The 25,494-nt window shown below is 44.7% G+C and overlaps 1 protein-coding gene across 5 annotated transcripts in view; it reads right to left on the bottom strand.

The window, feature by feature from the left end:
• Positions 1–25,494, bottom strand: part of LOC135205932 (lymphocyte cytosolic protein 2-like) — a 408,856-nt gene that overhangs the window by 189,433 nt on the left and 193,929 nt on the right. For all 5 annotated transcript variants that reach the window (XM_064237130.1, XM_064237124.1, XM_064237141.1 and 2 more), the window contains one exon: positions 3,115–3,443. In XM_064237130.1, the coding sequence (XP_064093200.1) occupies positions 3,115–3,443 (329 nt within the window). The remainder of the gene's footprint in view (positions 1–3,114; positions 3,444–25,494) is intronic.

The raw sequence follows: 25,494 nt of genomic DNA, 5'->3' as shown, positions 1-25,494 counted from the left end.
TGCTTTCCTTGGGCGGCCTCGTACTGTCTGCTTCTTCACCAAGTGGAGGTGGGATGCCCACGGATGCGCTTTCTTTTTACAGATCCTCATCTTCTCTGTTTCTTTTAATACAGTCTTGGCTTCCTGCAGGAGCTTCAGTGGGAGGCGGCAAAACTTGGCATGTGTCGGGGGGGCGCTTGGTCTCAATATGGTGAAAGACACTGTGCTTGGGTGCTGCCCCAGCCTCCTGGCGAAGCTCGGGGCGGAAGACGTCTGGAAACTCCTGGAGAAGGGAGGCGTATCTGTGGTGGGGAAAGACAGAGCATATGGTGGGCGCCCTTGGTCCTCTGGCGAGTGGGCGGGAGAGGCAGGTCTCCATATTGAGAAGGCCCTGACGGGCCACGTCCACCAAGAGTCCCTGGTGAGCGAGGAAGTCCGCCCCCAGGAGAGGGGTCCGTAGATCAGCGAGGACGAAGGGCCAGGTGTAGATCCTGCCCAGGAATGTGATGGTCTGGGCCTTGGTGTCGTAGGTGCGGACGGGCATCCCATTTGTGCATGGCACCAGTGTGAACCAGCATCCTGAGGCCGGAAATGCTGTCCTGGATCTAAAAGTCCCAGGGTTGGGACTGCGTTACTTCTTACTTCCGCTGCCAGGGGGCTTGGTTTGGGTGCAGCCTCCGCCATTCTATGAAGGGCGGAAGGAGCAAGGGTGCTCACACTTCCGTACCTTGCTGCTGAACTGGTGGTGGAAGCGGCACCACCCAACGTCTGGGAGGGGCTTCGGCGATCGCTGGTATGTTGTACCAACCATGTCCTCCTGCTGTAGGCTGTTGGCTGACAGATGAGATGAGAGTTTTGCAGCCTGGGTGGCAGTAAACAGTGCAAAAGCCCGCTGCACCAGACTTTCTATCTCCATGGTCTCGGCATTAGGGATCTGGCTTTGGTCTTTGGGTGCGAGCTAGCAAAGGAAGAGTTGATGGAGGATACTCACCTCCTGCCTTCGTCCTTAGTGGTCCACCTCTGGCAGGAGGACCAGGTCCTGGAGCTTGTGCCAGGCCAGTCTGGGATCCGAGGTGGTCATGGGGTTGACCACGAGGTCGAAAATTTGGGCAGCTGGGAGGGGAACTGGGAGGGAGAAGACCTGGATGAGCTCCCTCTTCAGGCCTTTGTAGGGCAGCTTCCCGGGATGGTTGCGCATCCATCGGATGAGGCATTTGAAGGCATCCGCTAAGAGGGTACTGGCAATGAGGTCTGCCTTGGTGCTGTCCTGGGTGATGCCGTGGATCTGGAACTGTTTTTCTGCCCACTACAGCCATGTTGCGATGTCCACACTGAAGAAAGGTGACAGCTTGAAGTGGTGGGGCTCCGACATTGCAGTCGTCCGGGGCTTGGGCACAGGTGTCTAGGAGGACTCGAGCACAAAGAAGGATTGTCTCGTGGATCGCGGGGTCGAGGCGGACACAGAGTAAACGAGGAATGTGCTGAACTCTCCATCGTATAGTCAGACTCACGCTTACAGTCAACAAGAAGTCGTGAATGGCGGGCTGAACCGTAAGACTGAGCGCCAAAACACTTCTGTGAATAAATGCTGTTGTGAGTCCACTAATGGCATTGGGGAGTACTAAAGAACCTAAACTAGGCGTCATATGGGTCCATTAAAGGTTCTCTGTAGGTGAGCGGTGGTAATTAGTCCCTTAATGGCAAAGCCAAACCTGCTTGCATCACCTACTCCTGGGTCACCAATTGTGAGATCTGGGCAATACGAGGAGAGCGAGCGAACTAATTTTATTCAGCAAATGAGGCTGTACATAAGGTGGCATTCTGACGGAAGTGTAGTGTCCATCGCGCACGCACAAACAAACATAAACAAAAGGGACAGGGACCCGCTGAATGTGTTTCTACAGACGAAAATACATGAATAATATGAAATAGAGGGAACGGATTCCTGACATATATACATCAAAAGAAAGGGCGTAAAATGCTCTACATTTTAGTTCCTGGAAGAAAAGAGAGGACATATGGATATACAGCTTTTTACAATGGAAGGGCGAACATTCGGGCTCGCCCGAATGTCGTCCTTACAGCATTGCGCAAATAATTAAAAAAAAAGCCAAAATAAATTATTTACTAAATTCTGGAGAGATTTTGGAATACATAAAAGGATATCTTTATAGTATTCCATGAAAGCAAGAACTTTTCAGTTAATGAAAATTGATCCACGTGGTAGAAGCCAGCATACTATAATCACTGATTTAAAAAAAGAAAAAGAGTCAAATAAGTAATGAGACCTAAGTATGAGCTCTTCATAGGCGAGTAATCTAAGCATGTACCAGCAACGAAAATGGTGGAGAGAGCTGGAGTATGGGAGCTTCATAATTCTGGTATTGAAGGATCAGAATTTTTTCTAACAAGTATCAAGAATATCAAGATTTCATCAAGCATGGAGAAAAATCTGCATTTGAGTAAAAAAAAAATTGTTTCCCAGCGGATTTATGAAAGCGATGAAGTCTCCACAAGAGAGGCTTAACATGAGTGATGCATCCCATCCTTTGATCAGATGGCTTAGGAGCAAAATAGTCAAATACTTTTATTTGCATGATTGTATGTTTAATAAGTGATTTAGAAACATTTGATTACAGAATATCAAGAATTTTCCCATATATCTAGAGAAAGATTTGCAGTAGGATAATTAAGTAGTGAAGAGAATAAAAACAGTTTCAATGATAAAGCCAAAACACTAACGAAAGAACAATTTCATGGAGATAGGCAATTAGAAGTGAAGAAAAATGCTATGACCCTAGCAATCAAGATCCAGTGCGGGATGCTAAATATGTTTCATCTATTCATTCAGTAGTAAAAACAAAGATCTTAATACATTCCACATCAGTTCAGATTGAATGAAGCTATTCAACATGTTATGTATTGAATCTGGCACATTTTTTCTCAAATGTTTCAAGCTTTTATTCCAAAGTAGCCTCTTAGATATCTGCAAACTTACAATGCATCACTTAATCAGTCATTCTTGAACAACAAACAGTTATATTATTGAGACACAGGTCTCAATCAAGAGAGGAATGTAGCATGGACAATATATCATTATCATGATCAATAGTTAATAGTTACTATATAAATTACCTTTAAAAGAGCATTCCCAACAGGTTTGGCAGTATTTGGAGGCGTAGGAATACAGCGCTGGCTTTCTCCAGAATTTGGGACGGGCACTAATCCCCTCTTGCAAATTTCTGGTGGCGAACTCAACTTTGTACCTGGTCTTGGTGGTAGCAATGGTGCCTGGTTTCCAGCAGCTGCAGGAAGAGGCATTTGCGGGCGCTTCTCAGGAGACACACATGATTTACGGGGATAACTCATGGGTTTATTTGGTACCTGGGGCTTTGAAGAATTTGGAAAACTCCGGTTGCCTGCTTCTGATATGGATGTTAAATACAGGCCTTCACCTACATTGTCTGAAAAAAATCGGAACATTGTTTCAACTTATACAGTGAACAGGCGTATTTAATTTTTTCAATATTATTTACCATAAACACTATCATTTTGCAGCTACCTTTTTTATGCACAAATTTTGAAACAGTGAGGATTTGAAATGTCAGTTGGACATAGACCCTTTAATTCGTATTTACGATTTAATTCAAAAGTTTTTGTTGGAGAACGAATATTACATGACTTCCTCTACATGGTGTGAAATTTTTAACAAACTTCCCCCTGTCCACCAATACAGTGGTCTTTGTGGAAATGACACCAAAATGTGTGGTTAAAAATTAAATATATATACTGGTGGTTTACACACAAATACAATTTGTCTTAATTTTTCAATGGCAAAGCAAATGGCATTTTGAATATGATAACAAAGATCCTATTTAAAATTGAGCTCCTGTCACATAATCCATCCTATACTGAGTTTGCTTACATCTACTCAGTGTCTTTCTGCGAACTTTTGTGTAGGCTACATGGCATTCAAGATCCTCCCTATTCTGGAGACGGACTGATATCATGTTGCCAAGAAAGTAATGTTAATGGCTATACTCCATTATGTTTATTTGCACAAATTAGAGTAACTCATGTGGTCATGAGAGGAGAGATATTCAAGTTACCCATTGTTAGTATTAATGTGCTCAATCATGACAACCTAAAGATTTGATACGGTATCAGTATGTATCAAGGTAGTACCTCCTGGAATGACAATCAGTTGCATCAGCTAAATTTTCACACACATTAGGCCCTTTCAGAAGATGGAAAGATACCTCTGATAAATTTTTTATTGCTGTAACTCAGATTGATTTTGTATTGTTATACCATGGTAACCTTGAATTTTAAAAAAAGGATTGAAAAATGCAGAAAAAGTGGATATTCCTAAGTTCCTTGGGCGCAACAATAACCTCATCTGCCCCACGGTTCAAACAAAGTGTTGCAAAAATAAGTGTCACATACTGTACAGTGAAAGTGTTTTTGGTATATTTGAACTTGCTTCTTCTGACATTTTTTGCTCTTAGTTTGCAAAGGTTAACTCTTAAGCCCCAATATGTTCGACAGACAGAAGTAGCAAAAGTCAGAACCTTATCCGCTGTTACTCCACTTTATGAAAAGCAGTAGACAGTTTCGTGTGCAAAGCATTGGTGAAGTTGAGTAAAATTGCTTCCCTTGTAATTACTATTTTGACGACGCTAGTTATAATATATTCATCTAGGATTATTTTGAAGATGCTAGTTATATTCTATTCAGCTAAGATTATTCCGAAGATGCTAGTTATATTCTATTCAGCTAAGATTATTCCGAAGATGCTAGTTATATTCTATTCAGCTAAGATTATTCCGAAGATGCTAGTTATATTCTATTCATCTAAGATTATCTCGAAGACGCTAGTTATATTCTATTCATCTAAGATTATTTTGAAGATGCTAGTTATATTCTATTCATCTAAAATTATTCCGAAGACACTAGTTATATTCTATTCATCCAAGATTATCTCGAAGACGCTAGTTACGTTCTATTCATCTAAGATTATTTCGAAAATGTTGTTATGGTCTATTCATCTAAGATTACCTTGAAGACACTAGTTATATTCCATTCATCTAAGATTATTTCGAAGATGCTAGTTATATTCTATTCATCTAAGATTATTTGGAAGACGCTAGTTATATTCTATCCATCTAAGATTATTTTGAAGATGCTAGTTATATTCTATGCATCTAAGATTATTCCAAAGACACTAGTTATATTCTATTCATCCAAGATTATCTCGAAGACACTAGTTATGTTCTATTCATCTAAGATTATTTCGAAGACGCTAGTTATACTCTATTCATATAAGATTATTTTGAAGATGCTAGTTATATTTTATTCATCTAAGATTATTTCGAAGATGCTAGTTATATTCTATTCATCTAAGATTATCTCGAAGACGCTAGTTATATTCTATTCATCTAAGATTATCTCAAAGACACTAGTTATATTCAAGGGTAAGATATATAATGACCAAGTATTTGTGATGGAAAAATTTGACGTCCTTGTGATGAATAATTTCGCATTTTGTACATGCACATTCACGCCATCCAGATATTTGGCAATTCCCTGGTATAGCCTCGGGTAAACACTGCATCCCCGTGGTGCCAGTTACAGTCTGTTGGAATGCCATTTTTACAGTCTGTTTGACTGACCTCAGTCTTTTGACTGTCATTTACAGTCTTCGTTGCTTCTTACTGTACAGTTTCATAACAGTGCATTCCTACGTCCTCGTGACGATTGATTCCAATCCCAGGACTCCAATCCTAGTCATTTTGATTACCATCCAGCATCTTGGCGACGATTAATTCTGCCTTGTTGCCATGCATGAATCCACAATACTTGTGAATGATTCATCTTGTCCTAGAGACAATCATTCCCACATTCCATTGCATGCAATTCTACACTCCTTATGACAATTCATTTTACGTCTACATCTTTGCAACTATAAAGTAATAACATTTGGAATCCGAGTACCAGTCCTTGTGACAAGCCATTCCAGGTCCTTTAGGGACCCAGATTCCAGGCATAGTGCCTGCCCATTCCAGTGCCTAGAGCTCTCACATTCCAAGGTTTTTGTGCCTGTCATTCCAGGCCTCTCAGTCTCCATTCTTAGTCCTCTATGGGCTAGGCCAACACTGCTGCACTCGAGGAGATTAAACCTTTCACCAAAGCAGAGAAAGCCATGGGTATGAAGTGCCATGGGTATATGTGGTCGAAGAGAGGGAGAAAGTACAAGTAGAGAGGGCTGCTGAGAGAGAATACCTGAAAGCAGGGAAGGAGAAAGAAAGAGAATCCCAAGAGAGATGGGAAGCAACAAAAAGAGAAGAGAAGGAGAAAGAAAGGGAAGAAAGGGAGAAAGAGAGATTGCATCAAATTGCTATGGCCAACCATGGCATACAACCCTCTACATACTGGTCTTCACGCACCATCCTCGGCAGCACAGGAACCCTCATCAAGCTATGGAACGAGGCTGAGCCTGAACTCTGGCTCGGCCATGTCAAGGTGCTAACTAGCTTCAAGCCTGCCTCTGCCAAAATAGCTCTCATCTTAGGTAAAAACCTAGAAAGCAAGGGTGCCACCACCTTCCAACGCTCCCCGCATATGAGCAAAGTGACCTTGCCTGGGTGCGGGAGGCCATCATAAAGTTTGCGAAATAACTCCAGACAGGTGAAGGCAGGCATGGAGGAGCATACCAAAGTAGCTCAGGGAGACTTGGTCAGAGTAGGTGGCTAACAAGACACCAGCCCTCCACAGGTGGATGAAGGCCTCCAACAACACATGCGCAGACAAGATCCTCAAACTCTTCCAGCTGGAGGATTTCCTATCTTACACCCCTTCTGAGCTTGCCACTATTATGGAGTGCTGTAAGTGGTCAGAGTTCTCTTTCCAAGAAGATCTGCCCTTCTGCTCCTCCTACTGCAAACTCTCAGCTGGCCCATTGTACAAATAATCTGCGGCATAAGGCCGTGTGTGGATGCTGAAACAATTCTAGGCACTCGACGAAGCAGTGTCACTCTATAGTGGATCCTCCACAGCCGGCTCCCGCTAATCCCTAGAATGGGGATTCACCAAACAAAATAAGAATAATGGCCATTGGGCCTGAAACAATCGGCCCGCCCCTCCTTCTGGGACAGTGCCAAAACAAGATTTCAGCTGGAGCTTTTGTGACTCATGGAGTGCATGGGTACACTTTTTCATGGGCTGAGTGCCCCTACAAGGGCTGCTAACCCTGGATAGGTGCGACAGGTCGCGCACAACCCGAGGAGTGTTTCATGTCTATCTCAAATCTGGGTGTGGTCAACCTGAATGAGGCCAGTAGTCCACACACTACAACCATGTCAGAACCTGCGTTCGCCTTGCCTTTATCCTTCCCCCTTTTCTAAGGAATTGCACATTTAACATGCAGGGGATTGAAAGGCAAAGTTATCAAGTAGTGATTTCTTGTCTAACACTGTTGATACTGGTAATGTTTTATATTGTTGGAAACTGTGGGTGGATGGTGTGTGTACCACATGCCATTGGTTGTGGCTGAGATGTCTTATATTGCCATTTGGTCCAATTTCCTTCTAATGCCACTTCATCAGCTTTTGCATTATTTTCCAGTTCTCATCAACAATGGCCAGCAGGCAGTATTCTCTGGACATGGATGTCATCAACTTACTTCTAATGAAATTAGAAAGTGATGTTGATAATAATTTAGAGGTTGCCGCCACCTATATGGCAAACAACTCGAGTGTGTGATGAAGGGTTGGAGGCGAAGCAGATGACCTTGAAATGACTACGACAACAAGAGGGGTGGGGGTGGGGGGGGGTTAGTGGGTCTGTGCCTTTTGTTGTGAGAGAGAGATTACATCAGCTAATATCAATAAAACACCGACACACTGTAGAGAGAGAGAGAATAACATTTCAGAGCTTTATCTTATGACATGTTCTTACAGAAATCTTCCTAACTGTAATAGTGGCTATACACCCTCATATATTATTAATTTAAAAAAAAGAGCGATAGGTTCACCATAGCAAATTCAATTTATATTTTGTTAGTGCAAGTCAGATAGTTCAGGCGGCAGATTTGGCAGTCGAAGTTGGTGTGGATTGTGGCCATTTTGTTCAAGTACCCAAAAGGTGAGTTGGCATATGCCATCTCTATATATTCTTGTTTTCTATAGAAAGTGTGATATGTTGGTATATTTTCATGCATAAATATCATATTTTATAATAGTTACAATGATTTATATAAGAAATTTTCATGGTGAACCTAGGAGGTCAAAAAATTACCTTTAGATTTTGCCCCTGATATAAGAGTAGATTACATCTTAGTGTAGGTTTTTTTTACATAATTCCATTCTAGGATAATATGAGTTTATTCTGTTTAAAAAATTAACCACTTCCTATCCCATTTTGGTACCCCAAAAAATTCATGAAATTTGGACAATTGTTTTTGGCCAGAAAAACTTATTCTTTTTTCTCTTTTCAGATTTTGACCTTTATGGGTCCGACACCTTTTCTGACAGTCACATATTGTAAATATTAGTTTTAGGAAGGATTTCCTCAATTTTTGTGTGTATATAACTTATTTTGTATTTTTTTTAAATATTTACATAAATTATTTTTTTATATACTTATTTTATAATGTATTTGTAATAAATATTTAATTTGCAGATGGGTATGATTTATCTTTTCAGTAGTTTTTATCGATGCTTAAATTGATTTTGGAAAATAAAATGTAATGCATTCTAGTAAAAATAAAATTTTCACAAATTTTTCTGGGCGCTTGGGTCGAGCTCGACCCGCAGGCACCTTTAACGAGATACCAATATAGCGAAACCTGTCCAGGGCTAATCCTGCCCTTGCAATGGCAGTGATGAATCTGTCAGTCTTAGCCCACCCAGCTCAGGGCCCTGTATTTGTTGCACCTATCCATAATTCAAGAGGGTAAAATTTCATATGGAGCTTGAGTTGATAGGCATAAATTCATCAACACTGAGAGCCTCAACCATGTTAAAACAATTTTGCCTACCATACAGTTGAGTCAAACAACCTCACTGCTCTAAAGTATATACTCTGGCAGTAGCTGCCTATATTCCAGGAGGTTATGACATCTTGCTAGGACAGGACTTTATTTTTACACAATCTCAGGCCCCTGCCCTTACATAGCTCCAAACCTTTTTTACGGTCCTCTGAGACCTACCCTACATAGCCAGTACCACTTGAAGGTGCCAAGCAGTGCCATGCTCTGCTCATCATGGACATTGAGCCCAGTTCGAATCCTCTCACTACACTAGGAATGGCCTCAGTGTCAGTGCCAAGGAAAGATTTGAGTCTCCTTTATGGAGTTCCCAGTCCAGGTCTCTTTTCCTTCTCTGGCTTGGTGCCATTACCAGTGCTGGCAGTCAAGGGAGAGCCAATTCCAACTGGAATTCACTCATGACTGTGGCGGACGCTCAACCAATGTCACAGCCTCGCAAATCATCCTGGAGTCAGTCACCTCTAATGTGAGTCCATAACAAACAGTCACCTCCTCCTCCCACTCTCTCTCAGAACCTGAACAGTCTATGAGTAAGGACTCCACGGAATCCAATTTGGCTGAAGAACTCAAGCAACTGAACCAACCAACATTAGGTACAGGGATGAGTGCCAGTGCTCCGGTTGTTGCAGCAGCCGGAGCCGATGCCACTCAGGCATTTTCGACGAGCTTGGGTCTCTCAAGTCCCACTACGGCATCATCTCTCTCTCATTCCTGTTAAGAAAGTTGCTTCAGTTACATTGCCCAGCATTTTCAACATCTTATAATTCACCGCTTCTCACCCCTCATTCCTATTCCTATTGGGGCTGTACTTGGACTTAAAGGGCACCGGGAGTGTCACCATTCATCTCAGCGACCTCGAAAACTAAGGATTAGACACTAATATCTATAATTTTCAGTTATTTTTACCTTGTCACCACATTCCCACTCCATCTCCCCACCCTTCCTAGCAGGGCTGAACTTGGACTGAAACAAATAATTATATATATGTATATGTATATGTAATATATATATATATATATATATATATATATAGATATATATATATATATATATATATATATATCTATATATATATATATGTGTGTGGTGTGTGTGTGTGTGTGTGTGTGTGTGTGTGTATACTCATAAGGAATTTAAGTAAGACATCTTATGCATTTGCATGGTCTATCATTAATGTTTCAAGGCCTAGCCTAATTATCAAAGCCATAAAAATATATAAAAATGCATTAAAACATCATAGAAGATTCGGACTTAAAAATAATAGAGTTTGCATAATCAATAAATACTCTGAAACAGGCCCTCAGCTCAGCCTCATTATAATTATATGATTGCCCCTACTTGTTCAGGTCATTTGCAGTACTATGTTAGTTGTCCTCCAGCAGTTGCACATCCACACCCCCAGGGTATAATCATACTAGCAGCGTCCTTGTGCCAAATCTCCTTGTTTGCTGCAAAATCCCTTGCATAGTGACTACCATCAATGAGCAATTGCTAGAAGCTGGTTTCAAGAAAAGACGAATCTGTAAAACCGAGGGCAAAGTCCTTATACATGCCAAGAAAGAGAACACTAGTTTCCTCAGCAGGTAAAGTGCTATTCTGTATTTTACATATTTTATGTTAGGGGTGAACAAAGTTCTGACTGCCACAAGAGTTAGAGATAGGACAATCTTTAGCTACAAAGGAAGAGAGTAATTAAGCAACCTTAATTTTTCATAGCTACTGCATGACATTTTGCATGCCTTTCATATTAGGTGAGCTAGGAAGAGTTTATGTGAAAAGAAATACTGCCACATTTCCTTTGGCAGTTTTATTTTGGGAATTTACGCGTCCCGAGGTAGCCATAACTTAGCTAGGTACATGTGAGGAACCATGTGGGATCTCTCTCTCTCTCTCTCTCTCTCTCTCTCTCTCTCTCTCTCTCTCTCTCTCTCTCTCTCTCTCTCTCTCTTGCTGTGCTAAGTACAAAATAGGAAGATTTAATTTCCTTTAAAAAGGAGTACATCCAGTAGGATAATTGCAGCCCACATCAGCACTGATAGAATAACAGTCGCAATCATGACTCCCCATAACATAATAAAAAACTATGTAAAGATCAATCACTGACAAATAACAGAGGGAAACGAGGTCTCCATTTCTCATGTGGAAGAAATCTACAGTAGCCAGGGTCTTGCATAGATGTGTTAATGCACTGGTCAGATGCATAAGGATATGTATATTAAAATAAATGGGGTTGATAACCTTAGCACTTGGTGTTTAGAGACTGGTGCAAAACCGTGAATTCCTCAAGATGTTGATGTGAGACCCAAGTCGGAAACACGCCGGTTGTGGAAACGAGATGGCAACACATTCCAGGGATATGAGGTAAACCACAACGAAAAGTTACTTCAGGTCACTTCAGGTCACCGAATACATGCACTAGATAAAACGTGTACATGGGAAAATGGAAAAGCACAGAATAGACTAGTGTGAATGCATTCGCATGTTCAGTAGCGTGCGTGTATCCATACGTCTGTTGGTCAGCGTACATACGTACGTTTGTAGGACAAAATAATGGAATAAAAAATGGATTTTGACAAAGGAAAAATCTATTTCTGGGCAGTGACCTGTGACGCCCAGTGGAATGTTCCTATAGCACTCATTTCTAAGGTATAAATATTGCTAAATATACAAGAGAAAAAAGCTATATGGTTATGCCAGAGATTCCTGGCTCGCTCACCCTTAATTAAGGGTTTAACGGTGTCGGTATGGAAACTGGGGTGTGTGAAACCACTATCAGAGGTCCCCTGCCAATTAGTCTCTTCCTTTCTCAATATCCCCCGTTCTACAGTGGAGCTGTTCTAGGCCATCTACCGCCTGCTACTGCTACAACTAGCGTCCTGTCCGCCATTCCTGTGAATAGCACCCAAGCTCGGGCCAGTTAGGGTGAGGAAGATAGAGGGGTGGGTTTCACTGGGCGACACAGGTCACTGCCCAGAAATAGATTTTTCCTTTGTCAAAATCCCTTTTCTGGGCTCAGTTCGTGTCGCTTCGCGAAATATCCCTTTAATCCATTATTTCTAAGGTAAATGCACTAACACATACCAGAGAATAAATAAAATAAAGAAAAGGTCAGTATAACTGACTCGCTCACCCTCCAAGAGGGCATCGGTATGAACACTAGGGCGAGTGAGACCACTACCACGAACCTCTTACCAATAGAAATCTCCTACGACAAAACCCCCACAAGAGGGGAGCCGACCCACAGAGTGGGCAGCAACTACTACTACTCCATCCCACGCTACCGACTGCTGCGCCTCTGGTGGCCATCCCTTCAGTTAGCGCATGTTGTACAACACGTACTTTTTTGCTCTCTGTGTTTTTTGTGCCCCTTACGAGGATTTATCTAGATATGGAGCGTTCAGCCATCGCATCAGCTAAGACCACCAACTGTGAGCATGCAGGATGCAACACCATGCTCCAGGACCCCTGTGGACATGAAGTCTGCAGGTCCCACGCTCCATGCGCGACTCCGCACGGGAATCTGCAGGTCTGGTTCCACGAAACCTGCACCATATGTTACGATCTCGTGAGTCAGTTCTTAGACGGGGTAAGTATTTCCAACTGCGTTCAGTAATTCCAATAAATGTTTTAGATCTTAAGTTTAATTTTAATCTTTTATTTTAAGCTTAAGCTCTTTTTATATTGGATGGTACATCCCCTATGTCTTTAGACTAAGCCTAATATTAGTTAAGTTTTAATCTTAAGTTTAAACTTAAAACTAATGAACGCCCTCTCTTCCAGGCTCCCCCGTTAGAGATACCGCTCTAGCAACCCTGAGGGCTTGGGTCGGCGGATTCGGGAAGAACGCCGCCAAGGGACAGCCCTACATCCTAGAGAAGAGGTTGGCTGTCCTAATCTTCCCCGGAGGCAAGTCGACGGGTTACGTCGACCCGGCAGAGGCAGCCCCGACTATGGCAGCGATTCATCAGCAGATCGCCGCTTCGATAAAGGAACCAGGCCAAGATATCTCGTCGGATGTCGCGACACTTGACTTAAATATAGAACCCATGGTAGGTGTTGACGACCTGTTGGTCGAGGTAGGTACGTTGGACGCCCAAGGGCTTCCCTTGGGCGCCACTGGGTCTTCTTCTCCTGCTAATTCTCCAGCTTCCTTCCAAGGCTTTACAGGAGCTGAGCTCCTTTATACTTCACCCGACGCTTCGGTAAGACCTAAGGTCAAGGGCCAGAAGGTTTTGAAAACCCTCAAAAAGACGTCGTCGTCGTCCAAAAAGACTTCGTCGGCGCCAACGTCTCGTAAGTCTCCGGCTGCAAACCCCGCAGCAGAGAGGTCTAGAGCTTCTGCTTCAAGCTCCAAGTCCTCAAAGAGCAGGTCTTCCAAGGAGAGGCCCCGTACTCCGGCTGAGCCAGCAGTCTCTCCTCTCCCCTTGGTACCTGTTCCAAGTTACCCATCCACCTCCGCAGCAGCTCCGGCTTTGGATCCCAATGCTGGACTGTTGCAACACATGGGAGACTTGGTCGGCTCTCTGAGGAGCAGCATGGAGCAGATGTTCTCCCGGTTGTCCGACAGGATTACGTCTCAGGACAATATCATCGCCGGACTTAATCAGGCCCCTCTAGCTACTCCCCCAGCTTTCGGCACCGGACTAGTTCAGCTTCCACCTCATGACTCTCTGCCTCCGTTCTCTATGAACAACCCCTGGAGGGTGGCGTCATACACCCCTTTCCAGGACGGTCTTATTTCCATTCCGGAGTGTGGTACTCGAAGGATTGAGGACTTCGAGTTCTACCCGGAGGGTCTCCAACCGCCGTTCATTGGCTACGCCAGACTTACTGACGCAGCCATGACTAGAGATGACAAAGTCCCTGGAGACAGTCCTCTACTCACGTGACCAGGCTCAAAGAGAATGGCTCAGGTGTTTAGAGGATATGGATTGTTCGAATACGAGGATTCAAGCCTTCAAGAGTCCCTTCACCATTTTTACGATGGAGGAGGGAACTCCTCTTCCCTTTCTCAACAAGATAGCAACGGTCACTATTCCAGCTGCCCAGAAGGGGGAGTCGTTGCCTCAGTTAAGGGAAGCAGACCCCACATCTCCTTTGCTCCCTTCACTCAGAGAATTGTGGGAAGATTTGCCCAACACCTTTTCGGCTGGCAAACTCAAACCAGACTGTGCTATGGATCAGTTTGGTGAGAAGCTGCCTAGGCTTCCGGACAGCCTCATTCAAGCTGAATTTGAAGCCAAGACTAGGCTCGCCAGGTCCATTAATACCATGGCAATGACTGAAGTAGCGACGATTTCTTACGGTTCTGAGCCGCTCTTCAAGCTCCTCACCAAGTCACTGACGCAAACAGTCCAGTCTGACATGTTTGAGCTCGCTACAGCCAGAACTAACTGCCGGAAACATGTCCTCCAGGAAGCAACTATTCGTCATGAGCCGAATAAGTTGCTTTCATCCAACATCTGGGGGGCAGACCTCTTTCCTGATTCGATGGTAAAGGAGGTCCAGGCGGAAGCAACAAGGCTTAACCAAAGCCTTAAGGATCGTTGGGGTCTCACTGCAAAGAGACGCCAAGACCAAGCAGCAAGAGGTAAGTCTCAGAAGAAACTGAAACGTTATCAGCCTTACCAGAAAAAGCAGCAACGCTTCACCCAGGCTGTTTCGGCTGTTCCTTTAGTACAATCAGCCCAACCCTCTACTTCTAAGGCTCAATCACAGCCCATCTTCGTGATTTCCCCCCAGCCTCAGCCTTCCACCTCCTACACTGTCTCCCCAGCTTTCAACCAAGTGTTCGAAGGCCAGGCCTTTCAGCAATACGACCGCTTTAGCAGGGGAGGCAGAGGTAGGGGATCCTTTCGTCAGAGAGGATCAGGAAGGTCTCTCAACAGGGGAAAACACTTCCGTGGAGGCCGCGGAGGTCACTCAACCCAGCAGCAGTGAGAGCTCGAAGGTAGGAGGGAGGCTGTTTCTCTTCCGGCACCGGTGGGGATTCAGCAAGTGGGCACAGAGTATTGTGTCGAAAGGCCTGGGTTGGAGTTGGGTTGCGGATCCTCCTCCATCCAGACCATTCCTTCAACTTCCATCAAAAGAAATGACAGAGTATGCGGAGGACCTCCTTCAGAAAGGAGCAATAGCGAGAGTCAACAGATTAAAGTTTCAAGGTCGCTTATTCAGCGTTCCAAAGAAAGGCTCACAAAAAAGAAGGGTAATCTTAGACTTGTCCCGCTTAAACTTGGCCATTCGCTGCGACAAGTTCAAAATGCTGACCATCTCGCAGGTGCGGACCTTACTTCCCCGTGGGGCCGTCACCACCTCTATCGATCTTACAGACGCATACTATCATATCCCTATTGCAAGACACTTTCGCCCTTATCTGGTCTTCAAGATAGGAGATCAAGCGTTCTCCTTCAAGGTAGTTCCCTTCGGTCTGAACGTGGCACCCAGGGTGTTCAGGAAGTTGGCGGAAGTAGTCGTCCAACAACTGAGGTCTCAAGGGATAATGGTAGTAGCGTATCTCGACGATTGGTTGATTTGGGCTCCAACAGTCGAGGAATGTCACAAAGCCACACTGAAAGTAATCCAGTTCCTAGAGTATCTGGGATTCAAGATAAACAGAACAAAATCAAGACTCACCCCGGAGTCCAACTTTCAGTGGCTGGGCATTCAATGGAATCTATCCTCCCATACTCTGTCGATTCCATCAGCCAAGAGGAAAGAACTTACGTCAAAATCCCTTTTCTGGGCCTAACCTGTGTCGTCCCGTGAAATAATAACAGAGAATTGGCCCCACCAGCTTGGTAATCTAGTGTAAACAAGTTACTGGAAGGAAAAATGAAAGAATTGTAATTAATTCTACAGTACTTTAATAAAGTTTCTTAATTCTACACTAATTTTAGTAATTTCCTTGATCCTACTGTCCTTACCCTAATAAATAAATATAAAGTTATACAATCAAAATTCTGGTAAATTCAGATTAAATCCAACACCCAAATACAGGATATTTATATATACAGCCAATATCAGTATGTACAATACAGGAGTAGGTCCAATGTGCAATCCAAGTGAAAACCAAGGTCAATTGTGCAATCCAGGTAAACAAACAAGGTAAAGGATAAGAATGCGGGCGAGGCAGGTAGGAGAGAAAGAACTAGAGAGAGATATAAGCTATTAAGACTAGTTATTTTACCATGGCTAGGCTGTGCCAGGGGAAACCACGTTCCCTGCTGCCACTGCCGGGTATTTAAGGGCCTCTAAAGATTTTAGGTAGTGGCGTTTAAATACTGTCGGTGATTTTCAGCCCGTATATTTTTTAAGATCATCGAAGTTCATGTGATGAAAGTAATTTAACTGAGGTAGCCACTGCTCAGATATCTTAATTGGCTTGTTTGATAAAATACAGAATTTGTTGTCTGATTGCTTTTAGGGAGATGGTTCTACCATTCTCTCTAATAAATAAAGGGCCTGAAGACTTTTTGGAAGTTCTGTTTAGATAGGATTCAGCGTGTTTACTGGACATTGAGATAGATCCTGCGGAAGTGGGACAATCTTCCATGGGGACCACCTATTTTGTGGATCCTCATTCTTAGCCAAGAATTTCCGATCTGGTAAAATCAGAACTTCTCCAGATGGGAGGAAATCAATGTGATTTGGTTCTCTGGAAAGGGCCGACAGCTCAGATATTCTGGCTCCTGAGGCCAGACTTACTAGGAATAATGTTTTCCTGAGAAGGGTTATATAAGGACATGAATCATTGACAGTGTCTGAAGCTAGTTTAAGTACATCATTTAAAAACCAGGAGACCGTCTGAGGTCTATTCACTGGTCTTAGTCTAGCACAAGCTCTGGGGATAGATAAGAAATACGAATCTGTCAGGTCAATATTAAATCCAAATTGGAATATTTTCTTTAAGGCAGATTTGGTTGTGGTAATAGTACTTGTAGTAATAGTACTAGCTGCTAGGCCTTTTTCAAACAGGGTTCTAAAAAATGTAACTGCCAGATTCGTAGTCATCGTCTGTACCTTTGAGTCTTTTAGAAAGGTGGCTAGCTTCTTAACTGCTGAATCATATTGACACAGTGTAGATTCTCGTTTGTCCGATTCTAGGAACAGGGTGTTTAGGGGATCAATATTAGCATCCTTCTGCGCCGCAAACTTCATGAAGTCCATAAAGTTAGGGCATTCTGAATCCCTGAGGAAGCGGACACAGTCCGCGTTTGTACTAACTGCGTCAATCTTGGGTTGGGGATCCGCCGGGAGCGGAGTCCCAACTCCACCAGTAGTGGGAACCAATTGCTCTTGGGCCAGTTGGGAGCTACTAGCGCAATCCGCCCTTTGAAAGATCTGACTTTCAATAGTAAATTTATTGGAGGAAATAGGTAAATCCTCTTCCAAGTGTTCCAGTCTATTGACATAGCGTCTGTGGCATAAGCCAGAGGGTCCAGATTGGGGGCCACATAACATCGCAGCTTGTGGTTGGATTCTGTGGCAGAAAGGTCTACTTGAAGCCCTGCCACCTGTTGGCAGATACAATTGAATGATTTTTCGTCTAAGGACCATTCCGATTCCATCGGAGTTGTCCTTGACAGTGCGTCTGCCACCACGTTCCTCACTCCTGCCAGGTGAGTAGCTGACAGGTGCCACTGGTTCTTTGCTGCTAAGGAGAGGATTGCTATCATCACATGATTTATGTGGCTCGATTTGGAACCCCCTCTGTTTATGCAGTGGACTATCACCGCACTGTCTAATACTAGTTTGATGTGGATTTTCTTTGCTGGAGAGAGTTTCTTCAGGGTCAGAAATACTGCCATGGCTTCCAGTACATTGATATGCAGCTGGCGGAATGTTACCGACCATAACCCTTGTACTTTTTTGTGCTGGGAGTATCCTCCCCAGCCGCTTAGGGAGGCGTCCGTGTGAACCACCAAGGCTGGCGGAGGGAACTGTAATGGTATTGATTTTGCCAGGAAATTTTGTCCCGAGATTTCCTGTTTGCTCTGGTCCGCCAGACCCGGTTTATATCCTTCAGTTTGGCTTTTAATAGAACGTCCGTTACCGACACGAACTGGAATGAACCTAAGATTCTTTCTTGATTCCGCCGAGACGTCTGTTTGCCTTTGAGGAACTGTCTTGTAGCCTTCGCTATCTCCCTGCGCTTCACCGGCGGGATTGATAATTGGTACAAGTTCAGATCCCATTGTATTCCCAACCACTGAAAGCGTGGTGCCGGAGTCAGCCGGGATTTGTTCCTGTTTATCTGGAATCCCAAGTATTCCAGAAAACTTATCACTTTGTCCATTGCTTTGCGGCATTCTTCGGCATCTGTGGCCCAGATAAGCCAATCATCTAGGTAGGCTACTAGCAATACCCCTCGAGTTCTCAATTCTTGTACTACTGTCTCCGCTATCTTTGTAAATATTCTGGGCGCTATGTTGAGCCCGAATGGCTTCACTTTGAAAGCATAGGCCCGTTTGCCTAGTCTGAAGCCTAGGAAGGGACGGAAGTGTCTTGCTACCGGGACATGATAGTAGGCATCTGTAAGATCTATAGAGGTGGTGACGGCCCCACGGGGAAGTAAGGACAGCACCTGCGAGACGGTTAGCATACGGAACTTGTCGCAATGAATGTATGAGTTTAGATGGGACAAGTCTAGGATTATTCTTGGCTTGTTTGAGTCTTTCTTTGGAACGCTGAACAAGCGCCCTTGAAATTTCAAGTGTTTGACTTCTATCACTACCTTCTTTTGAAGAAGGTCTTGGGTGTACTCTTTTAAGTCCGCCGTTGGGTTTTGGTAAAAGCTGGTTGATGGAGGAGGCCCTTCTTTCCAACTCCATCCCAGACCTTTTGATACAATACTGTGGGCCCAATTGCTGAACCTCCAACGGTTCTGGAAGAGGTACAGCCTCCCTCCTACCTGGGGAGTCTCACTGGCTAGCAGATGGGCGACTTCCCCGGCTTCCCCGGAAGCAATCTGCCTCGGGCGGAGGCTCTTCCGCCGGCCCTGTGCCAGGAAGCTCCTATGGCTCGGCTACCTCTGGCAAATCTGTTGTACCCTTGAAACACCCCTTGGGTTTCAAAGGTAGCGTTGAAGGCTGGGGAGGCGGTAAAGGTGGCCGAGCTCTGGGGCTGCTGAGAGGGTTGGCTCAGTAGCATGAATTGCTGTTGGGGTTGGGCTTTCGAGGTGGAGGGTTGGTTCAGCTGGGTTACCGGGACAGCCTGTACCACAGCTTGGGGTTGGGTGGTTTGGAAGGATTGGAACTTCCTTGTCCTTTTCCTGCCCCTAGGATGTGCTCCGGAGGGTTCAAACTTCCTCTTGGTAATGAGCCCCCAGCGTATCCTCAAACTCTGGTTTACTCTAGCTGCTTCCCCGAGAACCTCGTTTACGATGGTCTCTGGGAACAGTTTCGATCCCCAGATCGAGGATTTGATGAGCCTATTCGGCTCGTGCCTGATGGAAGCATCCGCCAAGACGTGCTTCCTGCAGTTCCTCCTAGCTACTGTGAAGTCATATATCTCGAACTGTACGGTGTGAAGAAATGACTTCGTCAGGATTTTGAAGAGCGGTTCATCCGTGTATACCAGGGAAGTCATTTCTGTCATGGTGGTGGAATTGAGGGACCTGCTTAGCCTGCACCTCGCCTCGTACTCAGCCTTTACCATGGCTTCTGGAAGCCTAAGTAGGCGTTCACTGAATTGTGTGGTTGCACAGTCTGGACTGAGCTTATCCACCGAAAAGGTTGCTGGGGCATCTACCCAACATTCCATGCCTCCAGGGAGCAGAAGGGAAGGCAAGTCTGTCTCCCGGAGTTGTGGCATTGGTTTTTCCTCCGTGGCCGCTTGTAGTGTCAGCTCGACCACTTTTGAGATGCACAGGGTAGGAGTGTTGTCGCTCACCACGAACATTGTAAAGAGCTCTTATGGGGTGCCAACTTTGTGTTGACACATTCCCATTCTGTCAAGGTCTGGACCCAGGCTATTTGGGCCTGGTCCCTGGGGAAAATAACGGTCTCCTTCGGGACCTTATCCTCCCTTATCAGTGCCTCCTCTATCAATCGGGCATAGACCTGGAAGGGAAACTGGAGACCCGGCGGGTAGAATTCGAAATCCTCTACTGGCCGGGTTCCACATCCTTCGATCGTCAGCATACCCTCAGAGAACGGGGCGTATGCTGCTGGCCTCCAAGGGTTGTTATTTTTGAAAGGCGGTAGCTTCGACGAGTCCGGCATTGCAAGGGGTTGCTGTGCATGCCCGGGCTGGAGCTGTCCTGCCATCAAGTTTTCCTGGAGCCCCGCCATCAAGGTCTCCTGGTTCCTTAGCCTTTCGGTCAGGGACTGAATAGACTGTCCCGACGTTTCGAGGCTAGAGGCCAGTTGAGATGTTATCTCCTGGAACTTGGTTTGCACCAAGTCCCCCATTTGTTGCATCAGCATGGTGGAGAAAGCCGCCGGGTTGAAGCCAGGTTCCTGGGGTCTGGCTTTAAGACCTCTCACTCTCGACCCCTGTTGTGGGGGAGTAGCTCTTGCCAAGTCTGCCACCGGTTTGGGAGCCAATGGCGTGCTGGCGTGGCTTGTCTTAGGCTTAGGCTTTGGTAGGGACTTCTTAATAGCTGTCAGAGTGTCCCTAGTGGGTTTGACTTTAGGGATCACCGAGCCCGACTTGTCCCTAACAGTCTTGGGTTTCCCAGTGAATCCCTGGAAGGAAGAAGTGGAAGATTGAGACGGGCTAAAGGACAGAACTTTAGCCCGTGTACTACCTGCCTCACCTACATCCTTACCTTCGCCCTGGTTGTTGACAACCATGGGCTCACGGTCCAAGTTCATGGCTGCCACCTCTCCCAGAACCTCTCCGCCAAAACCCTCCGGGTCCTCCGGCAGGGCCTGGGTCTCCTCCCGGATCCTGGCGATGATAGGGGCTGCCAAGTCCGCCGCTACAGCTGCCGACCTCTTAGCGTTAGGATATATGAGCGAGGCCAGCTCCTCAGACAGCATGTAGGGCTGCTTGGACTTGACGTTCCTGCCAAATCCTCCGACCTAGACCTTGAGGGTTGCCAACGCTGAATCCTTGACAGCTTGCGGGGTCTGTAAGAGATAGCTACATCACGGTCTAACCTAGATACTAAATTACTTAGTCTAGTATGTATCAATATGATTCTCATTCATTATATTTCTCATTGTATCATTAGGAGAATAGTACGTACCGACTCAGTAGTGAGGTCTTTCACTAACGCGTAACACACCTCACACCCCTCCGGGTACCACACCAGCAAGGAGTCCACAATGACTGCACATCCGGCATGATAGCGGCAAACCTCATGCCCGCACGGCTCCTGAAGCATGGCTATGCATGCCGTCTCCAGGCAGCGTACCATCTGTAAGTTAATTGATACATGAGTATCACTATAGACCCGCCGGAGATGTATCCGGCGGGGCATGCATCGCAACTCTACTGTCACCGGAGTTGACTCCGGCAGAATGCGTGTCTACTACTAGGATTTTATCAATTCTTGCATACCACTAGCTCCAGGCCCTAGTTATTCGTTCTTGTCATGAATCTAAAGGATTAGGCTTGGTACAAACAGAGCAGGGGAAGGATGAACCTGGCCTGACTCCGCTGGCGCCGGAGAAGCGTTTACTAGTAAGCTAGGATCGTTTCTCTTAGCCTACTGTCCGTCCCCCACCGGGGTGCGGGATGGAGGTAGAAACAAGAAGGTTGAAACCCGGGTAAGGAGCTAGGGATTGAGAACATGGTGCTTCGGGTCTGAATACCCGGCGGGGTAGATATGCCCGTCGTAGTAAGCATACCGGAAGCATGCTTAGATTAAACTTAAATTACGCTTAAAGTAATTAAAACTACTATAATCTCAAACATGCCCGTATATATGCTCTGTCCGTTATCGTCCATTCCATGCGCAGTCCCTCCTTCCTCCATGATATCCTTCTACTTCCAGGTCTGACTTCGTGGGATCGGATCTGGGAAAATAGGTAAACCTAGGCCTGAATCTGATCATATAAGGAATCGTAGCTATTATATTTATAACAGGTACGAACTCTTAGTCGGGATCCCGGTCCCGCTGGGGCGGGAGGATAGGTGCAGGGATAGAGGACTGCGGATAGGGAATGCGAGAACGTGGTGGCACGCGGCATATACCGTCCCGACGAGCCAGGTGGACAACCAAGGCTCGCCAGGGTGGGCACCCCCCCCGTACCATTTACACTGAGCGTGGCGCGGTGAACCAATCTCCCGACTGTACTCCCTACCCTCCCACCCAATGTGTGAAAGGCTCGGGTCAGCTACATGGGGTAGCGTAAGGCGAGCCGCGTCACCCCACCGAGGTGGGTCCAGGGGGAGGGAGGATGGCTAGAGGAGTGGCCCACTCGCGATCAGTTGGTCACAACAACCGGCCAGGTGGGACAACCCCCCGAAAAGTCGTGAGCCAACCGATAACAGGGACAGAAGGCCTATAGGCCAACTGAATCATGCAATGACACGCAAAAACAACAAAATAATGCAGTATAAATGATAATAAATGTAATACAAATAGTCCTGACGCCAGAGGGGACAGGGAAAGGGTAGGGGAGAAAAGGGATGAGTCCTCTTGAGCGGCTGGCTTAACCTTCGCAAAATCGGAACGATCTGGACAGGTCAGCCAGGGAGGCTCTGAGCAGCTAGCCTAACCCGCCTAATCAGACTTTTTAATCGCGATTTGGCCAGGGTGGCTCATGGACCATACCCTCCAATCGAAATTCGACCTGGTGAGGTAGTCTCTTATTTATGAGACTAGCATACGTGAAAAAGGGAGGGGTGGCTACGCCGCCCAACCAACGAATCAGTTGGGAAGACAGCCGAAGGGGAAGGATAACAGGATTCCCAGATCTAGGCTACCTTTCGAGACCATGCGGCTTGGGTGGGTAGGCTAGTATAACCCTCGCGTTCAGAAAACTATCATATAACGTCAGGATAAGAATAAATATGCTCTTAACTTCTGAGTAACTGCTAATCTATCCAAATAAGGCGACTACAATTAGTATGGGAGACCAATTGAACGTCGTCATGAATGTTATGAAAATTCGCGGGTAGCGATGCACGAAATGGATGCCTCGGGAGCGGCGTCATGCAGGCTCCCGCTAAATAACAACGCCTAACATACTTATAATTAACATCACTACCCTAAAAAGTGGAAATTTATTAATTGCAGTACTCAACTTAGATCCAATGGTTTCCTGACGCTCAGACATCGTGGAATCTTCAAAATAAGGGAAAGAATTCTCAGAAATGCACACACACGTCAAGACGTAAACAGTGCTATCAAAGGAATGGCGGACAGGACGCTAGTTGTAGCAGTAGCAGGCGGTAGATGGCCTGGAACGGCTCCTCTGTAGAACTGGGGATATTGAGAAAGGAAGAGACTAATTGGCAGGGGACCTCTGATAGTGGTTTCACACGCCCCAGTTTCCATACTGACACCCTTAATTAAGGGTGAGCGAGCCAGGAAACTCTGGCATAACCGTATAGCTTTTTTTCTCTTGTATATTTAGCAATATTTATACCATAGAAATGAGTGCTATAGGAACATTTCATGGGACGACCCAGGTTAGGCCCAGATATACACTAGTGAGGCGGTTAAGGGAACATTATCGGATATTCACAGTGTGGAAACTCGCCTGTGAGGAAGGCGCTAAGATCCATCGGAAAATGTAAAGTGAAAAGACTTTGAAAAAAAGGTTATATATTGTATTAGTGACATTGAGTTCAGCTTCAAGAGAGGGGAATGGCAGAAAAAGATTACAAGACTTTTATCCATTATACACGGTGACGCATTTCAATGTTGGATAATTATATTCTCATTTTCAGATGAATTTGAAGTCACCATTAAAAATGGATTCTCTAGACTTCTGTTGACCGTTATTGATAAAGACTGATGAATAGTCAGACAGAAGTAGATAAGAGGGGGTACTTACTTAAATATGATTTCGTGGAAGAGTAATGGTAGTTTAACGATTTTTGGGATGTTCTTTAACTCATTTTATTCCATTTTCATATTAGCTATTCTGGGAAATAATATATTTTTGTAATAGCGGGAGTTTGAATTTGCCTAGTTTTAATGATTGATTTTTCAGCTAGCTTCAGAAATGACACTCAAAGGGACTATCGAAAGTAGGTTCCGTATTTCAGTTTGGAGTTCCCTCCTATTATTATTAATTTTACATCCTAGCGACGACCAATTCCACGTTTTCATGAGTTCTATTTCGAATCCTTGTGACTATTCATTTTATGTCCTAGCAACAAAAAATTCCAAGTTTTTGTATATCCAATTCCGAGTTCTCATAACCATTAATTTTACTTCAATTCCATGTTTTCGTAAGTTCAATTCAGAATCCTCATGACAATTAATTTTACATTCTAGCAAAGAGCAATTCCATGTTTTTCGTGAGTTCAGTTCTGAGTTCTTGTGACTATTAATTCTAAGTTTAGTGCCAGTTCTATTGCTGACAGCTCTATGACTGTTGATTCGGACCTTAAGTAACCTATGTGTCGATCCAATATACCCACAAACCCACTGAATGTCAATAGCCTTTTTAGCTTCAAAGACCATTCGGATCCACTGATGATCTCACGTATTACTTACAAGTTTACTTGTCCTCAATATAATCGAGGAATCTATATTGGATCGACACACAGGTTACTTAAGGTCTGAATCAACAGTCATACAGCTGTCAGCTATAGAATTGGCACTAAACTTTCAAATCCCGAATTTTCTAACATTAGGGATCATCATGCCAATAATAAATATTACATCCAGTACAGTGACTTTAAGGTTTTGTGCAGAGCCTCCAATCATAAGATTTTAACATTTAATGAATTGTTGTTTATTAAAAAACTGGTCCCCTCACTGAACACCAATGCCACGTCTAAACCTCTTTATCTCTTGTGAACCGTTTTCATTTTTGATCAGTCCTTTCTCTGCCTCCACACTTAACGGCTGGTCCTTACTCACAGTTTTAACCTTGTTTGTTTTTATTGTACCTTATATTATGTATTTCAATATTTGTGATTTATCTTATTGTACTAAATAGGTATTATTACTTTGTAGCTTGAAAATGAGGCTTGGTGGTTGGCTAGAAACGTTGCAACCTAATAAATATGAGTTTCTTGACCTGCTGGTGAGCTTCCCCTGACTTCTCCAGCTGGAGAAGGAATACACGATCCAACAGGACCCATACAGCACGCCCCAACCCACCGAAAACACCGTGCCCCATGGAGGACATGAGAGGACCTAGCGAAAGCCAAGTAACATGCTCGCTCAGGTCGCTGAGGCCCTGCCCAACAGGAATCTCCAGACTTTAATCAGCTACAACATTTGGATGCACACACACACACACACTCAAGTTTAATATTATACACATTTATGTATAAACAAACATTAGTTTATTTGTATTTTTACATATGCTATAAAATATTATTTATTCTGTACA

The sequence above is a fragment of the Macrobrachium nipponense genome, chromosome 11 (genome assembly GCF_015104395.2).
Source record: "Macrobrachium nipponense isolate FS-2020 chromosome 11, ASM1510439v2, whole genome shotgun sequence".
NCBI classification, from domain to species: Eukaryota; Metazoa; Arthropoda; class Malacostraca; order Decapoda; family Palaemonidae; genus Macrobrachium; species Macrobrachium nipponense.
The sequence above is the reverse complement of the archived record's forward strand: the minus strand, read 5'-3'. Positions and strand labels throughout refer to the sequence as shown.